The sequence below is a fragment of the Erinaceus europaeus genome, chromosome 10 (assembly GCF_950295315.1).
Source record: "Erinaceus europaeus chromosome 10, mEriEur2.1, whole genome shotgun sequence".
NCBI lineage: Eukaryota > Metazoa > Chordata > Mammalia > Eulipotyphla > Erinaceidae > Erinaceus > Erinaceus europaeus.
This window is the reverse complement of record NC_080171.1, coordinates 68,681,642-68,700,336: the sequence shown is the minus strand read 5'-3', so window position 1 is coordinate 68,700,336 and position 18,695 is coordinate 68,681,642. Positions and strand designations below refer to the sequence as shown.

Sequence of the window (18,695 nt, the reverse complement as noted above, 5' to 3'; positions counted from 1 at the left end):
GGAATGGGATACGGAGTTCTAGTGGTGGAAATTGTGTGGAACTGCACCCCTCTTATCCTATGATCTTGTTCGTGTTTCCATTTTATAAATAAAAATTTTTTTAAATTCAACTTGATGTTTGGAATCCATGGATTGCTGAATTGGGGCACATATGACCACAAACTTCTTCCTCCTGCTCTGTGTCATGCTCTTATTGACAACTGCAAAGCAAGCTTCATATTTCCTTTGTCTAGTCTTTTATAACTAACCAGAGCCAAAAAAAAAGACATGTTATGTTGTGGGTGATGTTTACTAGAATTCTCTTAGGACTGTGATCACTTGGGATAAAGACATTTTAACCAGAATAGGACAAAACATTCCTCCATAATGAGCCAGCTTACAAAGTTGTTTGGATATGGATAATGAGTTTGCAGGGGCTGGGCATGCGTGGACACACACACACGGAAAAGAAAATAAAGATCCCTCCTACAGTGTAACCCTCTTAATAGAGCATCCACTGGCTTCTAAATAATCCCTGCTGTTAATGAGCACAGAGTCTGGGTTCACCTCTGCCTTTGCACAACTAGAGGCAGTGATGCTATCTGCAGGCTTCTTAGAGGCAGAGGGTGAGGAGGTGGTAACATTGCACTTCAGCTCAAGCAGCCTAAACTGGGCAGGCTGTACGAGCTGTACACCAGAGCAATATAAATATCCACTGTTCCCACCCCCAGAAACAGTCCTCTAGTTTCGTGTAGCTCTCTGCAGTCTCCTTCTCACCAGGACATTGCCTTTCCACTCGACAGTTTAGCAACCCTCAAGGGAGTTGCCTAAATGACCTGGTCTCTCTGGAGGGCCTCTTTGCACTTGCACCTGCCACACTCTGTATGGGCACATTCTTCCTACCCTCACCACCCTCAGGTATGCTCTTCAGTGCTCAGATCAAGAGTTATCTTTGGTAGAAAACTTTGCTTACTTGGTTATATTTGGGTGCCCTTAGGTGGGCTCACCAAGATGCAAACAGAAATCAAGTCACCCCATCACTTCCAATTTGTTTCTCTAACTACAATGATTAGCTTCTTACAATCAAGGGCTTAGTATTCAGATACACCGAAACAGCTGTCTGCAGAATCAACAAGTGTGAAGTGTAAACAAATGAATGAGGAAAAAAATGACAATTTTATATTCCCACTTTGACTTGTGAATCACTGCACATCTAACAACAAACTAGCACTAGTTCGGACAGCATTAGATTTGCATGAACTTTCCCCCTTTAAAAGAATGTTATAACAAACAGGAATGCTAATGTTTCTCTGTAATTGAACTGATTGAAATGTATTTTTCAGGCTATTTATTATCAAGTAGCTGCTTTCCCCCCTCTATTTTAATATTTATTTATTTATTTGATAGAGACAGAGAAATTGAGAAGGGAGGGAGAGATAGAAAGGGAAAGAGAGAGAAACACCTGCAGCCCTACTTCACCACTCATGAAACTCTCCTCCTGAAGGTGGGACCAGGGGCTTGAACTTGAGTCCTTGCACACTGTAATATGTGCTCTTATGCAGGTGCCATGGCTGCTTTTAAACTACACACAGTATTTTGTTTTCTCAGGACTACTGATGTAGGATGGTGTGATTTCATTCATCCAGAGTACCTGGCAAACTCCATTAAATTTTTCATATGACCTGAAAATAGTGAAACCATGAACAACAGGGAATTTAAGGATACATTTAAAGGAAACTTGGAGCTCATCATACTATCATGTAATGAAACAAAAAACATTTCCTTATAACTTCAATGAATTCCTCTAGTGGACAAAGGTCTATGATTTTTATCAGACATAAAATTTACAGTACACCTAAAATCAATTTCTAGACATGAAGTCCATTTCCTCCTCTTACATATTTCCACAACAGGTACAGATAAATTGTCTATCTTCACTAGTGTAGGATTATCTTGTTTTTTTAATTACTTGAAGTGCAGGTTTAGGCCAGAGTTACTTCCAGAACCATGAAGCTATTCTGTGTCTAGGGGATTCATGCTAATTGAATTAGTGAAGCATTGCACTCTACCTACAGTAAAACTTGAACTGGTTGGGTGTATTGCACTAACACAAAGGCCTCAGGTCCTGGTACATGATTGATGAACCTAATTTTGGGTATTTTGCAGATACCTATTTTAGTGAGTTGAGAAATTATATTTAACTAAGACCCAGTGATAAAATATGAGTTCATGTGGTCCGGGAGGTGGTGAAGTGATAAGGCTTTGGATTCTCAAGCATGAGGTCCTGAGTTCGATCCCTGGCAGCACATATGCCAGAGAGATGTCTGGTTCTTTCTCTCTCCTCCTATCTTTCTAATTAATAAATAAATAAAATCTTTAAAAAATATGAATTCATAAGCTAGGGAGATAGAATACTAGTTATGCAAAAGACTTCCATGCCTGAGGTTCTGAGGTCCCAGGTTAGTTCTCACCAGAGCTGAGCAATGCTCTGGTCTTGCTCTCTGTGCCTCTCCTTATCTCTCTCTCTCTCACTAAAATAAAATACAAACAAGTTATTGACTAATCATGAACCTAAAGGCTAAAGTAGTGCAGATGAAGAATTGGGGGGGGGTCTCTGTTTTGTATATAGCTAGTAGGCATATTTTAGTTATATTCCAAAGGGCCTGTGGCTATATTAGTTGTTTTTTTTTCTCTCTCTGAGCCTGAAATCTGATATGCAGGTGAATCCAAGTTATAGTCTGGGGAAAAGAACTATGTTAACAGTGTTTGTCTCATAGAACTGCCATGAAGTTCAACTCAACATATATATATATATATATGTGTGTGTGTGTGTGTGTGTGTATAATATATATATATATATATATATATATATATATATATATATATATATATATATATATATCTGCAAATTGTGAAAGACAAATGTTAAGATTGAACATTATTTTACTTTCATCTTTTGCACATTCCAATGAGTCTAGGAATTGTTTCCCTAGGAGGGAAGAAGCAAGGAAGACTAGAAACATCTCTCTACCAAATAATTCACAAATTTTGGATATCTTGACATATTTCACAGATGTCACTCCAATGAATGAAAGCTGACTTCATTCTAATTACTTGACTCATTTTTCTCTCTTTCAGGATAGTTTTAAAATAAATATAGTAGGCTGGTGAAATAGCTTACTTGGTAGTGTGTTGCTTTTCCATGTGCACAACCCAGATTAGACATCAGCCCCCAACATATTGAAGGAAGCTTCAGTGCTGTGATATCTTTTGCACTCTGCCTCTCTGTCCCTATCTAGAAAGAAAGAAAGAAAGAAAGAAAGAAAGAAAGAAAGAAAGAAAGAGAGAAAGAAAAAAAGGGCATGCAGTGTTTTCCTATCTTTCATACTTAGTCCAAGAAGGTTAGAGATGTAAGTGACTTTAAGGATCATTTCATGGCTGACAACTGCAGCCCAGAGGATATCATACTACTTGCCTTCTCTGCAAAACTGATGAACTGAGAGTCCCTTTTCACATTTACAAATGGAAAACAATGAAGACAAGAAAATTTTATATTGACATCTGACAACTATGAAATTCATAATATTATAGTCAGGCTTTGCCTGCTTGGGTTGCTCTAACATAATATAGGTTGGCAAGATGGTTCCGGTGGACAGTGTGTTCTTGATTTGTCATCCTTATAACCCAGGTTCCAGTTTGGCTCCCATTGCACTGAAAGGAGTCTGGGAACTGTGGTATCTTTCTCTCTGTCTCTGTCTGTCTGTCTGTATGACAAAGTTAGCCTGAGCAGCAAAATCCCAGTAGAGGGGGGGAGGGAGAGGGAGAAAGAGAGAGAGAGGTGCAGGCTAGATGTTTTTTAAATAGTATGAAAATTTTGCTTACAACCCTGACAACTGGAAGCTCAAAGTCAGGACTAGTGTGGTCTCTGATGACTCTCTCTACACCATACCTTCTTGTATCCTCATATGGTGGGAGGGATTAGGGATATGTCCAGAGCCTCTTTGATGAGGGACTCATGCCATTCCTGAGGGTTCCACTTTCTTGAGTTAAATATGCCTTGCCTACTAGTACCATCTTCTTCAGCAATTAGGGTTCAAACACAGGAGTTTGTAATGTATAACTATTCAGACCACAGCAAGTGTTAAAAAAAAAATTGTGTCATTGGAGCACAGCTATTTTGGTGTGCTGAGCACCAAACATGGCTTCTTTCATATGCTGTAATGGCAGAGTGGAAGAGTTGTGACAGAGACTACATGACTCAGTGTCACTGTAATACTAACCCCAATCTGGCTGAACACTGTCATTTTATAAAACTGAGGCCCTGAAAGATAAAACTATCCTTTGTGACTCAGATTTTTTTATAGTAATTAACACAGAATTAAGTTTGGAATCAACTATTTTTTTATTATGTTGAGATTAAAGGTTGAAAATTAGCTTTTATTATACTCATTTCTAAGCTATACAGCCATGTGGTACAAACCACTGGTAATTGTGCAATCCTTATGTAATTTACCTCAGGATCTTTACACTATTGCATTGTTAATGTCAGACAAAGAAAATCATCCTTATAAAGTAAGAGTTTCATTTATTCATTGAATAAATCCGATGGAATTATTTTTAGCTGGTTTTAAGTACACATTATTGTAAAACAAATTTAACAGTAAAAATAAACATTTCACTTGATGCATCAATGAAATATTCTCTGCTTTTAATTTGTAAAACAATAATGTATGGAACATTAAAAAGCTTTCAAACAAATTGGATACACTCAGTTTTCATACAAAAGATGGATTGGGAAGAATTCACACTGTGAAATGATCATCATACCCAGAGCCATATACAGATTTAATACAATCTCTGTTATTCCAATGAATTCCTTTAAGGAAATAGAATAAAAACTACAAAATTTTATCTGTAACTATACCCAGGAACTGCTAAAGCTATCCTTAGGAAAAAAAAAAAAGAACAGAAGAATTACTCTATGTTGTCAAGTTAGACTACAAGGTTATTATAATCAAAACTACCTGAACAAAATTAGGTACAGAGACCAGTGGAACAGAATTAGGAGTCTTGAAATAAGCCCACATATCCAATGACAACAAACTTCAACAAAACTTCTGACAATGGGGCCCAAAATATTAAATGGAGAGATTCTCTTTCTCTTTTGGCAACAGAGTTGTTATCACTGGAGCTTGGTGGCTATACAATTACCCTCACCATTCTCGCCAGCCTTTCTTTATATATAGAGAGAGAAGTGAGAGGGAAAGAGAGACAAAGAGGAGAAACACCTGCTGCAATGCTTCACTACTCAAACAGCTCCCCTCCGCCACCTCCACCCCCCACAGAGGAGACCAGTAGCTTGAACCCAGACCTGCACACAAGGTAATGTATACAATCTACGGATGAGCCACCACCTGGTGAAAGTTGTGTCAACACTTTGTACTAGAAAAAAAAAGGGGGGGCTTAAATGTGCAGAATAATGAAAAAGTAACACCATATATCATCAAACATAAAAGTCATCTTCTAATGGACTGAATATTTAGATACTGGATCAGAAGCCATCAATTTCATAGTAGACATTATTGGCAGAACAATCAGTGATGTTTGCTTAGGCATTGTCTTTAAAGAATCAAGTCCAATACCAAGTAAAACAAAAATAATCCAGTGGGACTACATCAAACTAAAAAGCTTCTGCATAGCAAACAAAACAGAACACTACTACAACAGAAAAAAAAATCATCATATTGAACTGAAGAAGGTATCTACATGCCATACATCAGACAAAGGTCTAGTAACCAAACTATATAAAGAATTCACATAACTCAGCAAAAAGCAGACATTAAAAAATGAGCAGACACTTCACCAGAAGAGATAACTAGATAATGGAAAAAATGCTCAAAGTTCACTGATTATCATAGAAATGCAAAAAAAGACAATAATGATATACCACTTCACACCTGTGAGAATGTCACATAACAGAAAGGATAGAAGCAAGTGCTAGCAAGGATGTGAGGAAAGAGGAACACTTCTGCATTTGTGGTGGGAATGTAAATTGGTTCAATCCATGTGGAAAACAATCTGGGAATAACTTCAAAACAATAGAAATGGATGGCTTTGTCCTAAGATCTTGTAGTCCCTCTCCTTGGGATCTATCCAGAGAAAACAAAAACTACCAGTTCAAAAAGATAAATGTATACCTATGTTCATAGTACCTATTTGTTAAAGTTTAAAAGCAAATTAGGTGTCCAAAAACAGATGAATGGTCAAGAAAGATGTGGTATATACATACAGTGGAATCCTACCTCGCTATTAAAATCAATGAACTCATCTTCTTTAAATTATCTTGGGTATAACCTTAAGGAATCATATTAAGTGAGATAAGTCAGAAGGAGAAAGATTAATATAGGATGATCTAACTCATAAGCGGAAACTAAGAAACAAGGAAAGATAAGTGAAGCCTGTATTATAACGACCAGTGAAGTTCGAAGGGTTTTCACAGGGGAGGGCTAAGGTGTACATATGCAGGGAACTCCAGAATCTTAACCAGTCCTTAGGAGTTCTAGTTCATCACTGTATTGCCATATAAATTCAACAAAACAAAATCACTGACATTGTATGTCACCTGTCTAAAAACTTCATTCAAAAGCACAAAGAAATGCACATATAAATGAAAAGAACAGTGGCAAACATTCATTTGAGATTAGGAAGTTCTGTTACCCACAAATCAAAACTGGGCAACCGAACTTAACTGATTTTTCTTTCTGTAAATAATCTTTCATAATAATTTTTTCACAAGTCTGATATTTACTTAAGAAAAAAATAGCAAGACATTTTGCTTATCTTGTTGCCTAATACATAATCTGTTCTGCCCAGATGCCAGCTGAAGAGAAGGCATTTCATCAGGTTTCCCTTCCATCTAGCTCAATCTTGGGCAGTTTTTTTTTTCTCCAGATGTGGTCCTTCTGAGAGCTGATGACATCAACAACTCTGGGAAATGAGAGCTTATAAGAATGCAGATTCCTAGGGCTAGGTGATGGCACATCTGGCTGACTACACATTACCATGTACAAGGTCCTGGTTTTAAGCTCCTGGCCTCAACTTACAAGGTGGAAGCTTTAAAGGTGGTGAAGCAGTGCTGCAGGTGTTTTTCTGTCTCCCTATCTCTCTTCCCCTTCTCACTTTCTCTCTCTCCAATCAAATAAAAGGAAAAAAGAAAAATATAGCCACTGGAAACAATGGGTTTGTCATGTAGAAACAAGTCCTAGGAACCACCTTGGTGGCAATAAAATAAATAAAATCAAAAAAATTTTTTTTTCTAAATGCAAGTTCCTACCAGCCACCTGCTGAATCAGCTCCCCAAGGGTATGCCTTGAATAACTGCTTATCTCACCAATTCCCCAAGTCATTCCTTAGCATGCTGACATGTTTTCTATATCTTGTTGCTTATTGGTTTGCTCTTCAATAAATACAGACTGTTTTTTGTCAGCCATGGTCTTTAAGTTCTTTTGTTCACATTTAAGAATAGAGAGAGGTTAAAAAAAAAAAAAAGGAATACTCCAGCTGTCTGGACATGAGTTTGGAGACTAGAAAAGTTTCAGTGACAGAGTATTAACCACAAGGCCAAGTCTACAACTTGGGTAGAACCCTGGTGCTGGAGTCAGAACTTGCTCCTTGACCCACTTTGTTGTGACTCCACAAGTCAGTCAAAAGTTCCTTCCTCCCCCAGCAACCACACACATCCATCCTCCCTCCCCTGTGGATTATATTCAAAGACAAAGCTCTCTAGAGAGTTAGGAGGACTTCTCGTTGCTTGGGAATCTCCATTGGGCTGCCCAGAAACACTGCACAAAGGGGTACATCACGGGGTGCTCAATGCTTAGCAACACAGTGGCAACCACTAAAATACATGCCACCTTCTTCCTTCTCTGTTTTGGTTTGGGCAAATTTCCTTTTCTAATTTTTTTAGAAAATATTTTATTATTTATTTATTGGATAGAGACAGAAATCCAAAGAGGAAATGGGGGTGGGGGGAGACTGACTTGCACAGTTGCTTCAACACTTGTGAAGCATTCTCCCTGCAGGTGGGGAGTGGGGGTTTGAACCCAGGCCCTTGCACTCAGTAGCATATGTGCTCTATTAAGTGTACTTACTGCCTGACCCCCATTTCTTATTTTATTTTTTGGCATCTGACTTTGGCATGCAGAGATGGAAAAACAGAACTCTATTACCACTCTTTAAAAGTGTGTCCAATGATACACTGTATACTCATTAACAATTTATTAGGGGCACACCTGGCAGAGTATACATGATACCATGTGTGAGGACCCAGGTTCAAGCCCTCATCCCAAACCTGCAGAAGGGAAGCTTACAGGCAGTGGATCTACCAATTGTCTATACTTCTCTCCCTCTCTTCTCTCTCTCTCTCTCTCTCTCTCTCTTTCTCTCTCTCTCTCTCTCTCTCTCTCTCCTTCTCTCTCTCTCTCCTTCTCTCTCTCTCCTTCTCTCTCAGGGAAGCTTACAGGCAGTGGATCTACCAATTATCTGTACTTCTCTCCCTTTCTTCTCTCTCTCTCTTTCTCTCTCTCTCTCTCTCTCTCTCCTACTCTCTCTCTTTCTCTCTCTCCTCTCTCTCTTTCTCTTCCCTTCTCTTCTCTTTTCTCCCTCTTTCTCCTTCTCTCTCCCTCTCTTTCCTGTATCAGAGAAAAAGAGAAAATGGCTATTGGGAGTGGTCATGCACCAAGCCCCACTGATAATCCTAGTGACAAAAGTCTGTCAATCAATCTTCAATTTTCCCATCTTAAAGGCACTTAACAGCAACTGCCCTGACCTCACTCACCACTATTCAACTGCAAGTCTATGTATACTAGGCATGGGTTTCCTCTCTGGCTATCGATAATAGTCTACTTTCAAAAGTTTAGATCTGAAAGGGCTACCTTGAAGGCCATAAATTTAACCCGCTGTGCTACTGCCTGACTCCCCAAAGCCATAAATTTAAAATGTGTTGACAGAGGCTAGGAGGTAGCTCATCCCATTAAGCGCACTCTTTACTGTGCACAGGCACCTAAGTTCAAGCCCCTGATCATGGAGCACTTTCATGGGAGAAGCTTTATGAGCAGTGGAACAGTGCTTTCAAATTTCTCCTTTTCTCTCTGTTTCTCTTTACCTTTCAGTCTCTCAACCTTTATCTTAAAAAAATTAAAAAAGAATGAAAGGAAGGGAGGGAGGGAGGGAGGGAGGGAAGGAGGGAGGAAGAAAAAAAATCTACTGGGAGTGTTGTAATCATTTAGGTGTGAAGCCCCAGAGATAATGCTCATTTGGCTTTAAGTAAGTGCAGAACTTCCTTTTCTTTCAGTGCAGCCCATCGTCCATGTCTTTCTTTTTACTAAGCTTACCAAGACTTCAATATGAATTGAATGTGCTCTAAATTTAATCTTCAAACTTAGCAGAAGTTACCAAAAGAATCTTTCCCAAGTCAAACAAAGGCAGGGAGAAACCTGCCAAGGAATAAAATATGTTAAGGACCTGGCTTAAGGCAACAATGGTGGAAGTAATGTCAATTGATTAGTCCTGGAGGGAAGAATTTAGGATCACTTCTTCCTTTGTCTTTCTTTGTTGTCTCCTTAGGTGCTGAGTTAAAAGGCCAGCTTGATTGCAGTTCTCAGCTATTTTCCTTCAATTACCCAATTCAATTTCACTAATCCTTTGGGTAATAATATAAGCATGATAAAGAAGAAGAAAAAAATCAGAGCTTTTAATTTGGATTGGATTCCAAAAGATGGAGTTTACTGTATGTAATTTAAAGCTAGTTACAAATGATAAAATATATAATCTGAGATTACAGATGGCATTAATGATGGTATTTTATTAATTTCAAAGAGTTCTGCTATCAAGTGTTCAAAAAGATAAGGACTCAAACTCATCATTAACAGGAAATTATATTTCTTTTTTTATATCTCACTCTTACTAGAGTCAGTAACTGACAGACCATTCCAAGCTTGTCAAAGAAGAATCAAAAAATTAGTCTTTCCTTTCTCCTTCCTTGATAGGACTTATATTTTCCAGACACAAGGATCACTACTTAATGAGGTAGCAAAAGAAATTAAGAAGTTATCCTAAACCTTATTCAGGACTAATCAGTTGAGCTCTACTTCCATCACTGCTACCTTAGTCCAGGTCCTACTCAATTCTCCAGGCCTCTAATCTGTGAACATCCAGTTCTTCCATCTTCTACACATTGCAGACACTTCAGAAGTAAGGGAGCAGACAAGGCTATGGTTAATGATTAAAAAAAAAAAAATTGGGAGTCGGGCGGTAGTGCAGCAGGTTAAGCACACACGGCTCAAAGCACAAGAGCTAGTTTAAGGATCCTTGTTCAAGCTCCCAGCTACCCATCTGCAGGGGAGTCACTTCACAGATGGTGGTGAAGCAGGTCTGCAGGTATCTGTTTCTCCTCCTCTCTCTTCCCCTCCTCTCTTCATTTCTCTGTGTCCTATCCAACAGTGACAGCAATGACAACAACAATAATAACTACAACAACAATAAAAACCAATAAGGGCAACAACAAAAAAAAAGAAAAGAAATAAATATTAAAAATCTATTTCATTTTAATGAGATATGGAGAGGAAAACACAGAGAAAAAGAGCAGAACACTGCTCAGCTCTGGTTTATGGTGGTCTGGAGATTGAATCTGGGACTTCAGAGCCTCAGGCATGAAAGTCTTTTGTATAACCATTATGCTGTCTCCTGGGCCCTGATTTTGTTGGTTGTTCTAATTCTTTCATTTTAACATCCAATCCAGCTTAATTAATTTTTTTTGTCCCAATAGAATATATTCTTACAAGCCTATACTGTATGGTAGTCTTCACCAAAGGGAATTACAGTTTTGGCTCATAGTCATCATTTTAAAGAGGGGAACACCAACACCAAATTAGAGAGATTAAGCAATTTATTAAAGGGCACATAGCTGGTTAGGAACACAGCAGAATGAAAAAGCCAATGCTGAAACTAAATGTTCTAGCTTATAATTTCTTTAATATTTTGGCATTGCTAAAAGTAAGGAAAGTCATTTCTCAGTATTTTTCAAATGATAGTGCTCATTTGATTTTCATTAGCCAAGTGATTTACACCCTTATGTATGGATAGAGCTTCCTTTTCTTTCACTGCAGCCCACTATCCATGTCTTCCCTTTATAAAGTTTACCAAGACTTCAATATGAGTTGAATGTGATCTAAAATTAATCTTCAAATTTAACAGAAGTTACAAAAAGAGTATCTCCCAAATTAAACAATGGCACAGAGAAACCTGTCAATGAGTAAAATATGCTAAGAACACTCTGCCATTGAATTACACTTGAATTTCTTCAATTAAAAGAAAGATAAAACCTTGAAACACAGAAGAATGAAACAGACAACAACTGAAAAGAAAAAGTTTGGACGGACTCCCACTTGAAATGTATCTGCTTGAAAACAGCCTCATCTTTTGGCTATCATCACCTTATGCCTGTGTAGAAATTTGTTTGTAAAATGTTATTTCCAAATGAAATTTCACATTCAAACTGTGAATCAATTGGCATGTTCAAAATTTGCTCTGATATGGACAAAGCAACAAATGAGATGTTTTCAGAAGGAATGATAAGTATATTCCAATACTCAATGGACTTAATTCATGTTTTCAAAACTGGACTTACTAGGTCTCTAAGATTCAGAGTTCTATTAGGAAATGAGAAATACAGGGAAAAGGATTATGATCATTAGCTTGGCACTAAAAAAGTTAGCAAAGAAACACTTTTTTTTTTTCCAGGGGAAAGTACAGGGAGGAGAATTGGCTTTAATTTTGTCTGTCAAAAATGGTAAAAGCTCTGGGCTTAGTTAAATTGAATCATGCTACTATGCTCCACACTGCACTCATGGATAAATCAGAATTCTGGGAAGGGCATATCAGAACAGTGCTTAGGAGAAAAAGAAAAATGACCTGTTGAATAGGAGAACTGGGTTTGCTAATTTATGATAGACCCCCTCTGGCTGCCCAGATAATCCACCTGTCAACAAATTAAAATAGTGGTGGTAAGTGGCATAAGAGACTTAGAGGACAGAGAGGGAGCAGAGAGGAAGGAAAGAACAGTAATAATCATTACTATTTAGTTTCTAGACTAAACCAGGAAGAGCATACATCAAAAGATTCAAATTACTCCGGAATTCCATGATACTAGAAATAGTAAAGCAAAGACACAGAAGTGCATAGACAGCGGCTGCACAATGGTACATTCAGTTGAGTACACACATTATAATTCATGAGGAGCCAGGTTCAGTCCCCCAGTTCCTACCTCCTGGTGAAGCAGTGAAGCAGTGCTACAATTCTGTCTTTGTCTTTCCCTCTCCTTCTCCCTCTCCCTCTCCCTCTCTTTCTCTCTCCATCCCTCTTGATTTCTGTCTTTGCTTAATAATCATCATCATAATAGAAATGTATAAGCATTTCCAGAACCAAGATAGGACTGCAGCATTCCAGGCTTAGAGAATTGTTGTAGAGAACTGTACAGTACGTATTCAATATATCCAGAACACCAATTACAGAATTGCTCCTATGAAAAAAGCAGCTTTCTTTTTTTTTCTTTTAAGTATTACTGTAAGGATTTGCACCACTATCTTTTACAGAGGTTGAAATGTGTAAAATGCAATGTTGTCTTCTAGCCAAGTTATGATCTTTGTTATTATGATGATGATTGTATAAAATGCTGTGCTGGGGAGACAATACAATGGTTATACAAAAAGGCCTTCATGGCTGAGGCACCAAAGGTCTCAGGTTCAGTTCACTGCACCACCATAAACCAGAGCTGAACAGTACTCTGGTAAAATATTATTATAAATAGACAAATAAATAAAAATAAAAAGTGCAGTTGTCACTTGGAAAGAGAGTTCTCAAGTAAAATGTGTCTTGCCTTTGGGATATTGATAAAATATCCATGTACTTAATTGGGTCAATTGTTTTTTATTGATTTATTTATTCCCTTTTGTTGCCCTTGTTTTATTGTTGTAGTTATTATTGTCGTTGTTGTTGTTGGGGAGGACAGAGAGAAATGGAGAGAGGAGGGGAAGACAGAGAGGGGGAGAGAAAGATAGACACCTGCAGACCTGCTTCACCTCTTGTGAAGTACTCCCCTGCAGGTAAAGAGCCAGGGGCTTGAACTGAGGTCCTTAAGCCAGTCCTTGTGCTTTGTTACCGCCCTACTACAGATCAATTGTTTTTTAAGGTACTATGTTAATAAGTAGTAAGGTTAAGCTGTGCTTCAATGACAGCATTAGTCAAGTATTAACCATGTCTGCTGGGATATAGGTTAAGAAGCACTTTCAGTGTAAGAACATGAAAGGTCTTCCAAAATTAAGTAGAGACTGACCTCCAGTAGAGACTCCCATGTTGGTTTTATAACTAATATATGATGAATATATTGATAGTAATGCGTAGTAACTATGCAATTTAAAACACTATTTGGGGGTAAAGTCAATAAGTGACTAATCAGTATAATTGAAATATGTTTCTCCCTGCACATGGAATTGCCAGAATCAGTTTTCTCAGGCATGGTTATCTTTGCCAAGACACTCTCTGCTCCAGATCCTTGATTTGCTAATGATTCTGGAGAGGAAAAAATACATTTCTTTTCTTTTCTTTTTCTTTTTTTTTTTTTTTTTACAATTTATTTATTTATGAGAAAGATAGTAGGAGAGAGAGAAAGAACCAGACATCACTCTGGTACATGTGCTGTCAGGGATTGAACTCTGGACCTCATGCTTGAGAATCCAGTGCACCACCTCCTGGACCACAAAAAAAATACATTTCTTATTAATTCCCTGGCCTTATTCTTTTTCATGCTTTATCACACATGTTATTCCAACACAACAGAAAACCCTCAAATCCAGTGACACTTTTCTCTTTCTCTCTGACCCTGGGACTGGTTTTCCCCTTAAATTCTCTTTTAAGAAAATATACCACTTCCTTGATAATGTGATGGGAATATGAACAGAATATGAGAAGAGTCTTTGTGAAAGTTAATGTCAACTGGCATTCAGCATAGAACAATGGGTAGTACTCTTTTGTGGGGAGATATTTTGCTGTACAGAAGTAACTAATCACATCAAATCAAACCCAACCCTGCCCTCTCCCCACACACTCCAAATATCATTAATCCAAGGCTAATTCCTTAGTCACCCATTGTGACTGACTAAACTCTATGTCCAATAGGAATTAAACCATAAGCATCGTGGAAAAGAGAACTGATAACTTTGTCTTGCCTTTTTAACTTCAAATGGATGTGAGACTTCCTGAGGTTTGTGCTTGTCTCAAAATGCATGTTGCTAAATTCTCTTTTCTGGGGAAAAGTTTTGTGTTCTGCACCTTTAAGGGTGTGTGTGTGTGTGTGTGTGTGTGTGTGCACACGTGTGTGTCCTTTCTTATAAGGCAGATGGCAACTGAGTATGGGAAAGTATTATGGAGTTGTGGGGACATTTTCAGTAGAATCTTTCATGTCTGTTTCCCAAGAAGAACTGCAGAGACAAGGTGGTAACTCCAACTCAGGTGTTGTAGCATTCTTTTGTGTAGCTGGGAGCTAGAGAGAGCCAGAAGCTTCCCTTCTTCAATCTATATTCAACAATGCTTTATAATACTACTGCCTTCCTTTTGGAGACTAAAATCATCTTGCATTAATAAAAAAAGTACACCAATACAGCCACAGTCAGCTGAGGTTTATTCTTTGTCTTTACCTGAGCAACCACCTAGGGACACAGGGCTTTTAAAAAAAATGAGGAGAATCCTTTGTTCTCTCAGGTTCCATTGAAAAGGAAAGTGGGTTGAAGGGTTTCCCCAGAGAGGGGGGAAAAAAAATCCCAGAAGCCAAACACATGAGAGTAAGAAATATCACTCCCACTATTGCTCCCATCCATCCAAAGAAGTTAATTAATTCTATTTTTAGGAATGTTTAAGGGAAGGGAGGGGATGGGGGATCCTCAGTGCCCTTTCTCTGCATAATGCCATTCTCAGAAGCAGCTAGGACCACCTTCTTTTCCCTGACCCCATGGGGTGAGGGGATTAGAGGGGGTGATGGTGGAGAACCCCCAGATTAGGGGCAAATGAGCCAGCACCCCATGCATTTGGACTCCCCCAAGGCGTGTCCCAAGCCAAAGTGTGAAGTTGCACATTTGGAGCTGAGCTGAAAAGCATCAACCCGAGCCACTGCAAGCTGCAAGTTACAGTACCTTCAGAAGTCTGACAGATGGGAGAAAGGCTGCGTGGCACAGCTTCCGGATGGTCCAGTTCAGGGGTCTCGGAGCATCAGTTTGATTCATGACCCTTTCCAAATTCCACACGGGGGAGTGGGGGGGGACCAGGGCTGGTGCACTGGAGCACGGAGCACTCTTCACAAAACCCACAGCCCCCCGCAGCCCTGGCCGCCCAGGGCCACCTCCACACCTGCAGTTTCCATCCGGGCTGCCTTGGAACTTGGGAGACTAGTCAAGAGGCGTCTCCGGAGCGGCTGAACCTCCTTAAGCAAGCCACCTCCCCACACTCCACAGCTGTGCTCCTGCATACCAAATGGGGCTGAATGGAAGCGCTGGCTGCAGGCTTCTGCTCCTAGGTGGCGGGGAGGCTGGGGTTTGGAGGCTAGGGGCAGTCTGCACGCGAAGCCTGGGCTCAGAGTCAGAGCAGCCTGCTCCCAACACCACCACCGTTCTCCTCCCAGAAAGCACAGGTCAGGCGTGGGGGAAGTGCCAGGGCCATTTGCTCCAGCTCACTCACTCTCTCTCTTTTTGGGGGTTGGGGGGTGGGGTGGGGATGCGGGAGGAGCCAGGAGCCTTGCAAATGGGAACAGCCAGAATGAGGAACTTGCACTTTCTTGCACAAAGCATCCTTGAGGTGCTGGAAAAACTAGCACAAGGAGGGGGGGGGTACCCATGGGAGGCGGAGTGTGCCCTGGGAATGATGAGATAAACAATCTTTTTTTTTTTTTTTGATCTGTGTAACAGAAGGAATTGGGAGTGCTCAGCCAGGCAGACCTCTATATGACAGAGTTCTCCCCCTTCTTCTGGGGGTGGGATTGGGGTATATCAACTGTGATTGAAGTGCTTCACCTTGATAGGTATATCCTGTAGCTGACAGACAGGCAGGCACAGAGACAGAAGCAATAATTGCTGCACACTGGGCGAGGCAAGTTATTCTTTTTCATCGAAAGCAGCTTGGTTTATCTGTTCCTAATGGTAATATCTAAATTGGGGGGTCAGGGTAGGAGGTAGGCATCCCTTCCTGGAAAGGACTGAATACCCTTTCTCTGGAACAGATCTTTAACTCTTCAGGTGCCATGAGCATGCTTTCTATGAAAGAAAGGATTTCCTCAACTGCAGCTACAAACCCATTATTTTCAAAGGATGTCTCACAGAGGGAGTTGCTGTGTTGCTGTGCTGTCTTTAGGACTCCTGTGGTGAGAGAAAATAAAAGGGAACTTTTCCATTTGAAGGTAGAAATTGCACTGAGAGGAGGGGAACCAGTAAGGGCAGAAGAGTTTTAGCCACAGCCAAACTCCAGGACTGCACTCCCCCTAACCCCAGACCTCCAGGGTGCAAGGCTTCAGTCCTGAATGGGGTAAGTGATGGATGTTTTTCTGCCAAGGAGAAGTTACACATTCTCAAGAGTGTTGCCATCTTCTTTTGTTGCTTTACACCCTTCCCTTTGATGATGCTGACTGTCCATTTTCAACTAACTGAGAGTTCAGTGGACCCCAGTTCCACGACTATTATGTATGCTGTAGCAGCACAGAAAGAGGGGAAAACAGATGTGATTTTCTGGAGACCCTGTGGCAGCTCAGAATTTGGGGCAGTGTGTGTCCTCCCTGGAGTGCCCTCAATCCCAGATGCACTGCATTGCAACACTATACTCCTCACAGTGGTCCCATGTCACATATCCAAGGGCAAGATTTCAGAAAAATCATTTCATTGGTGGAAATCCAGACCATTAACTGGCATGTAAAATTACACCTATGTATCAGATGATCTTCTATCAAATAATGGCTTCTAAATAGCCCACACATATTGGGTTGTTGGAAAAGTCATGATGCATTTTTTTTTGCACAGAAATATAGAGAAAAACATGCCCTGACTTTTCCAACAGCCCAATAAGTCAGCTCATTTTCAGTCATTTATTTTTCTTTTTCCACAAAAGGCTGAAGGTAGCTTTAAAATACTAGTAGTAAAGAACCCATGCCAGGCATTTTGCTGGGCTCACTAAGTGTATTACCTAAGTTCTCATCCACCACAAACCTCTGAAGTTGGGGCTACTTATCTCCCCATTTCAAAGTTTCAAAGATTAAACAAGTGAGACCTACAGAAATTAGTAATACATGTACATTGCATAACTAATAAAATGTGAACAGAACAGTTGCTGTTATGAGGCTCCAAAGGCAAGTTCTTTCCTCTTCTCTTGCTTCATTTATAGTTAAGGGATACATGGCATTAAAGCTAATACTGCAGTTCTCGCAGAGCCTTAAGTTTATGCAAGAGTTCAACCAAAACTTTGAGGAATGAACTGCCAGGATATTTTTTTTTTCAAATTATCACTTTGGTGTAACAACAATGTGATAATTTAACAGCATGAGTCCTGAGGTCAGGCTGCATTCAACTTCCAATTCTTTTTTTTTTTTAAAGAATTTATTCATGAGAAAGGAGAGAGAGAGAGAGAGAGAGAGAGAGAGAGAGAGAGAGAGAGAGAGAGAGAAACATCAATCTGGTACAAGTGCTGCCTGGGATTAAACTTGGGTCGAGAATCCAATGCTTTATCCACTGCCCCACCTCCTGGACCACACTCTAATTCTAACTTCCCACAATTGCCTCACCTAACCTGTGTCTCAGCACTCCTGTGTAAAATGGGGATAAACATGAAACCACACACCTATATTTGTTGTGAAGATTAAATGAGCTATGGTTGAAGCCCTTATCATAGTCCCTGACACAAAATCCCATACACAGTGACTTAGCTTCCAGGCAGTAGCTGCTGACATTGAGGTAAGAACTTATCAGTAATTTCTATTAAAAGGATACAAGTGTGCCTACTTTTAAGTCTAGATAATAAATTCAGAAAAACATATTGAGTACTTGGCTGTTTTCTATGAGTTCACATGAGTTTAATAATACATGGAATAAAGGAAAAAGATGGATACTTCCAGGGCATATTGGGGCTTCCTCACTGTCACAGATTGTAAAATGGCGTCTTTCATCAGGTTATAAGGCTCCAGCCACTCTGAGCTACCGAATGCTATTAAGTGCTTTGGCTGTGGTTTTGGTACTCTACTAATATGCTGGAAACACTACAGTTATGTCTCCCCTTGCTATTCCTAATGTAAAGCACACCATCACCCCCCATGAAGGCCTTAATATAAATTTCTGAAAACATGCTTTTGATCCTCCTCTCTCCTTTAATTTTTTACTGAATACCTCTGGTCAAAGAGAAATAGTTTGAACCTCTGCAGAATGGGGGAGTAAGAGGATTCACAGCTCTCTCTAATGGCAGTTAGGGTAGAGAAGCACAAAACCTCTAGGGGATTGGTTTGAAGACTTCACTGAAATAGAGATGAAGATCAAAGAACGATAACAGAGCAGGAAAGGAGGCTGTTCCTTCACTGTTGGAGTAGTTTGTGCCAGGCTTGTTTGCTATCTAAAGATAAGAAGCAAAGTTTTCAAGAC

The 18,695-nt window shown here is 39.7% G+C and overlaps 1 protein-coding gene across 13 annotated transcripts in view; it reads right to left on the bottom strand.

Annotated features, from left to right (window-relative positions):
- TRPM3 (transient receptor potential cation channel subfamily M member 3) overlaps positions 1-16,080 on the bottom strand; it is a 671,125-nt gene extending 655,045 nt beyond the window's left edge. For 8 of the 13 annotated variants that reach the window (XM_060199695.1, XM_060199701.1, XM_060199705.1 and 5 more), the window contains exon 1: positions 15,222-16,077. In XM_060199695.1, the coding sequence (XP_060055678.1) occupies positions 15,222-15,311 (90 nt within the window). In that variant the 5' untranslated portion in view covers positions 15,312-16,077. Of the gene's footprint in view, positions 1-15,221 lie in introns of all 13 variants that reach the window. The other 5 variants (XM_060199707.1, XM_060199708.1, XM_060199709.1 and 2 more) reach the window with 4 other exon arrangements.
- Between the last annotated feature and the right edge of the window lie 2,615 nt (positions 16,081-18,695).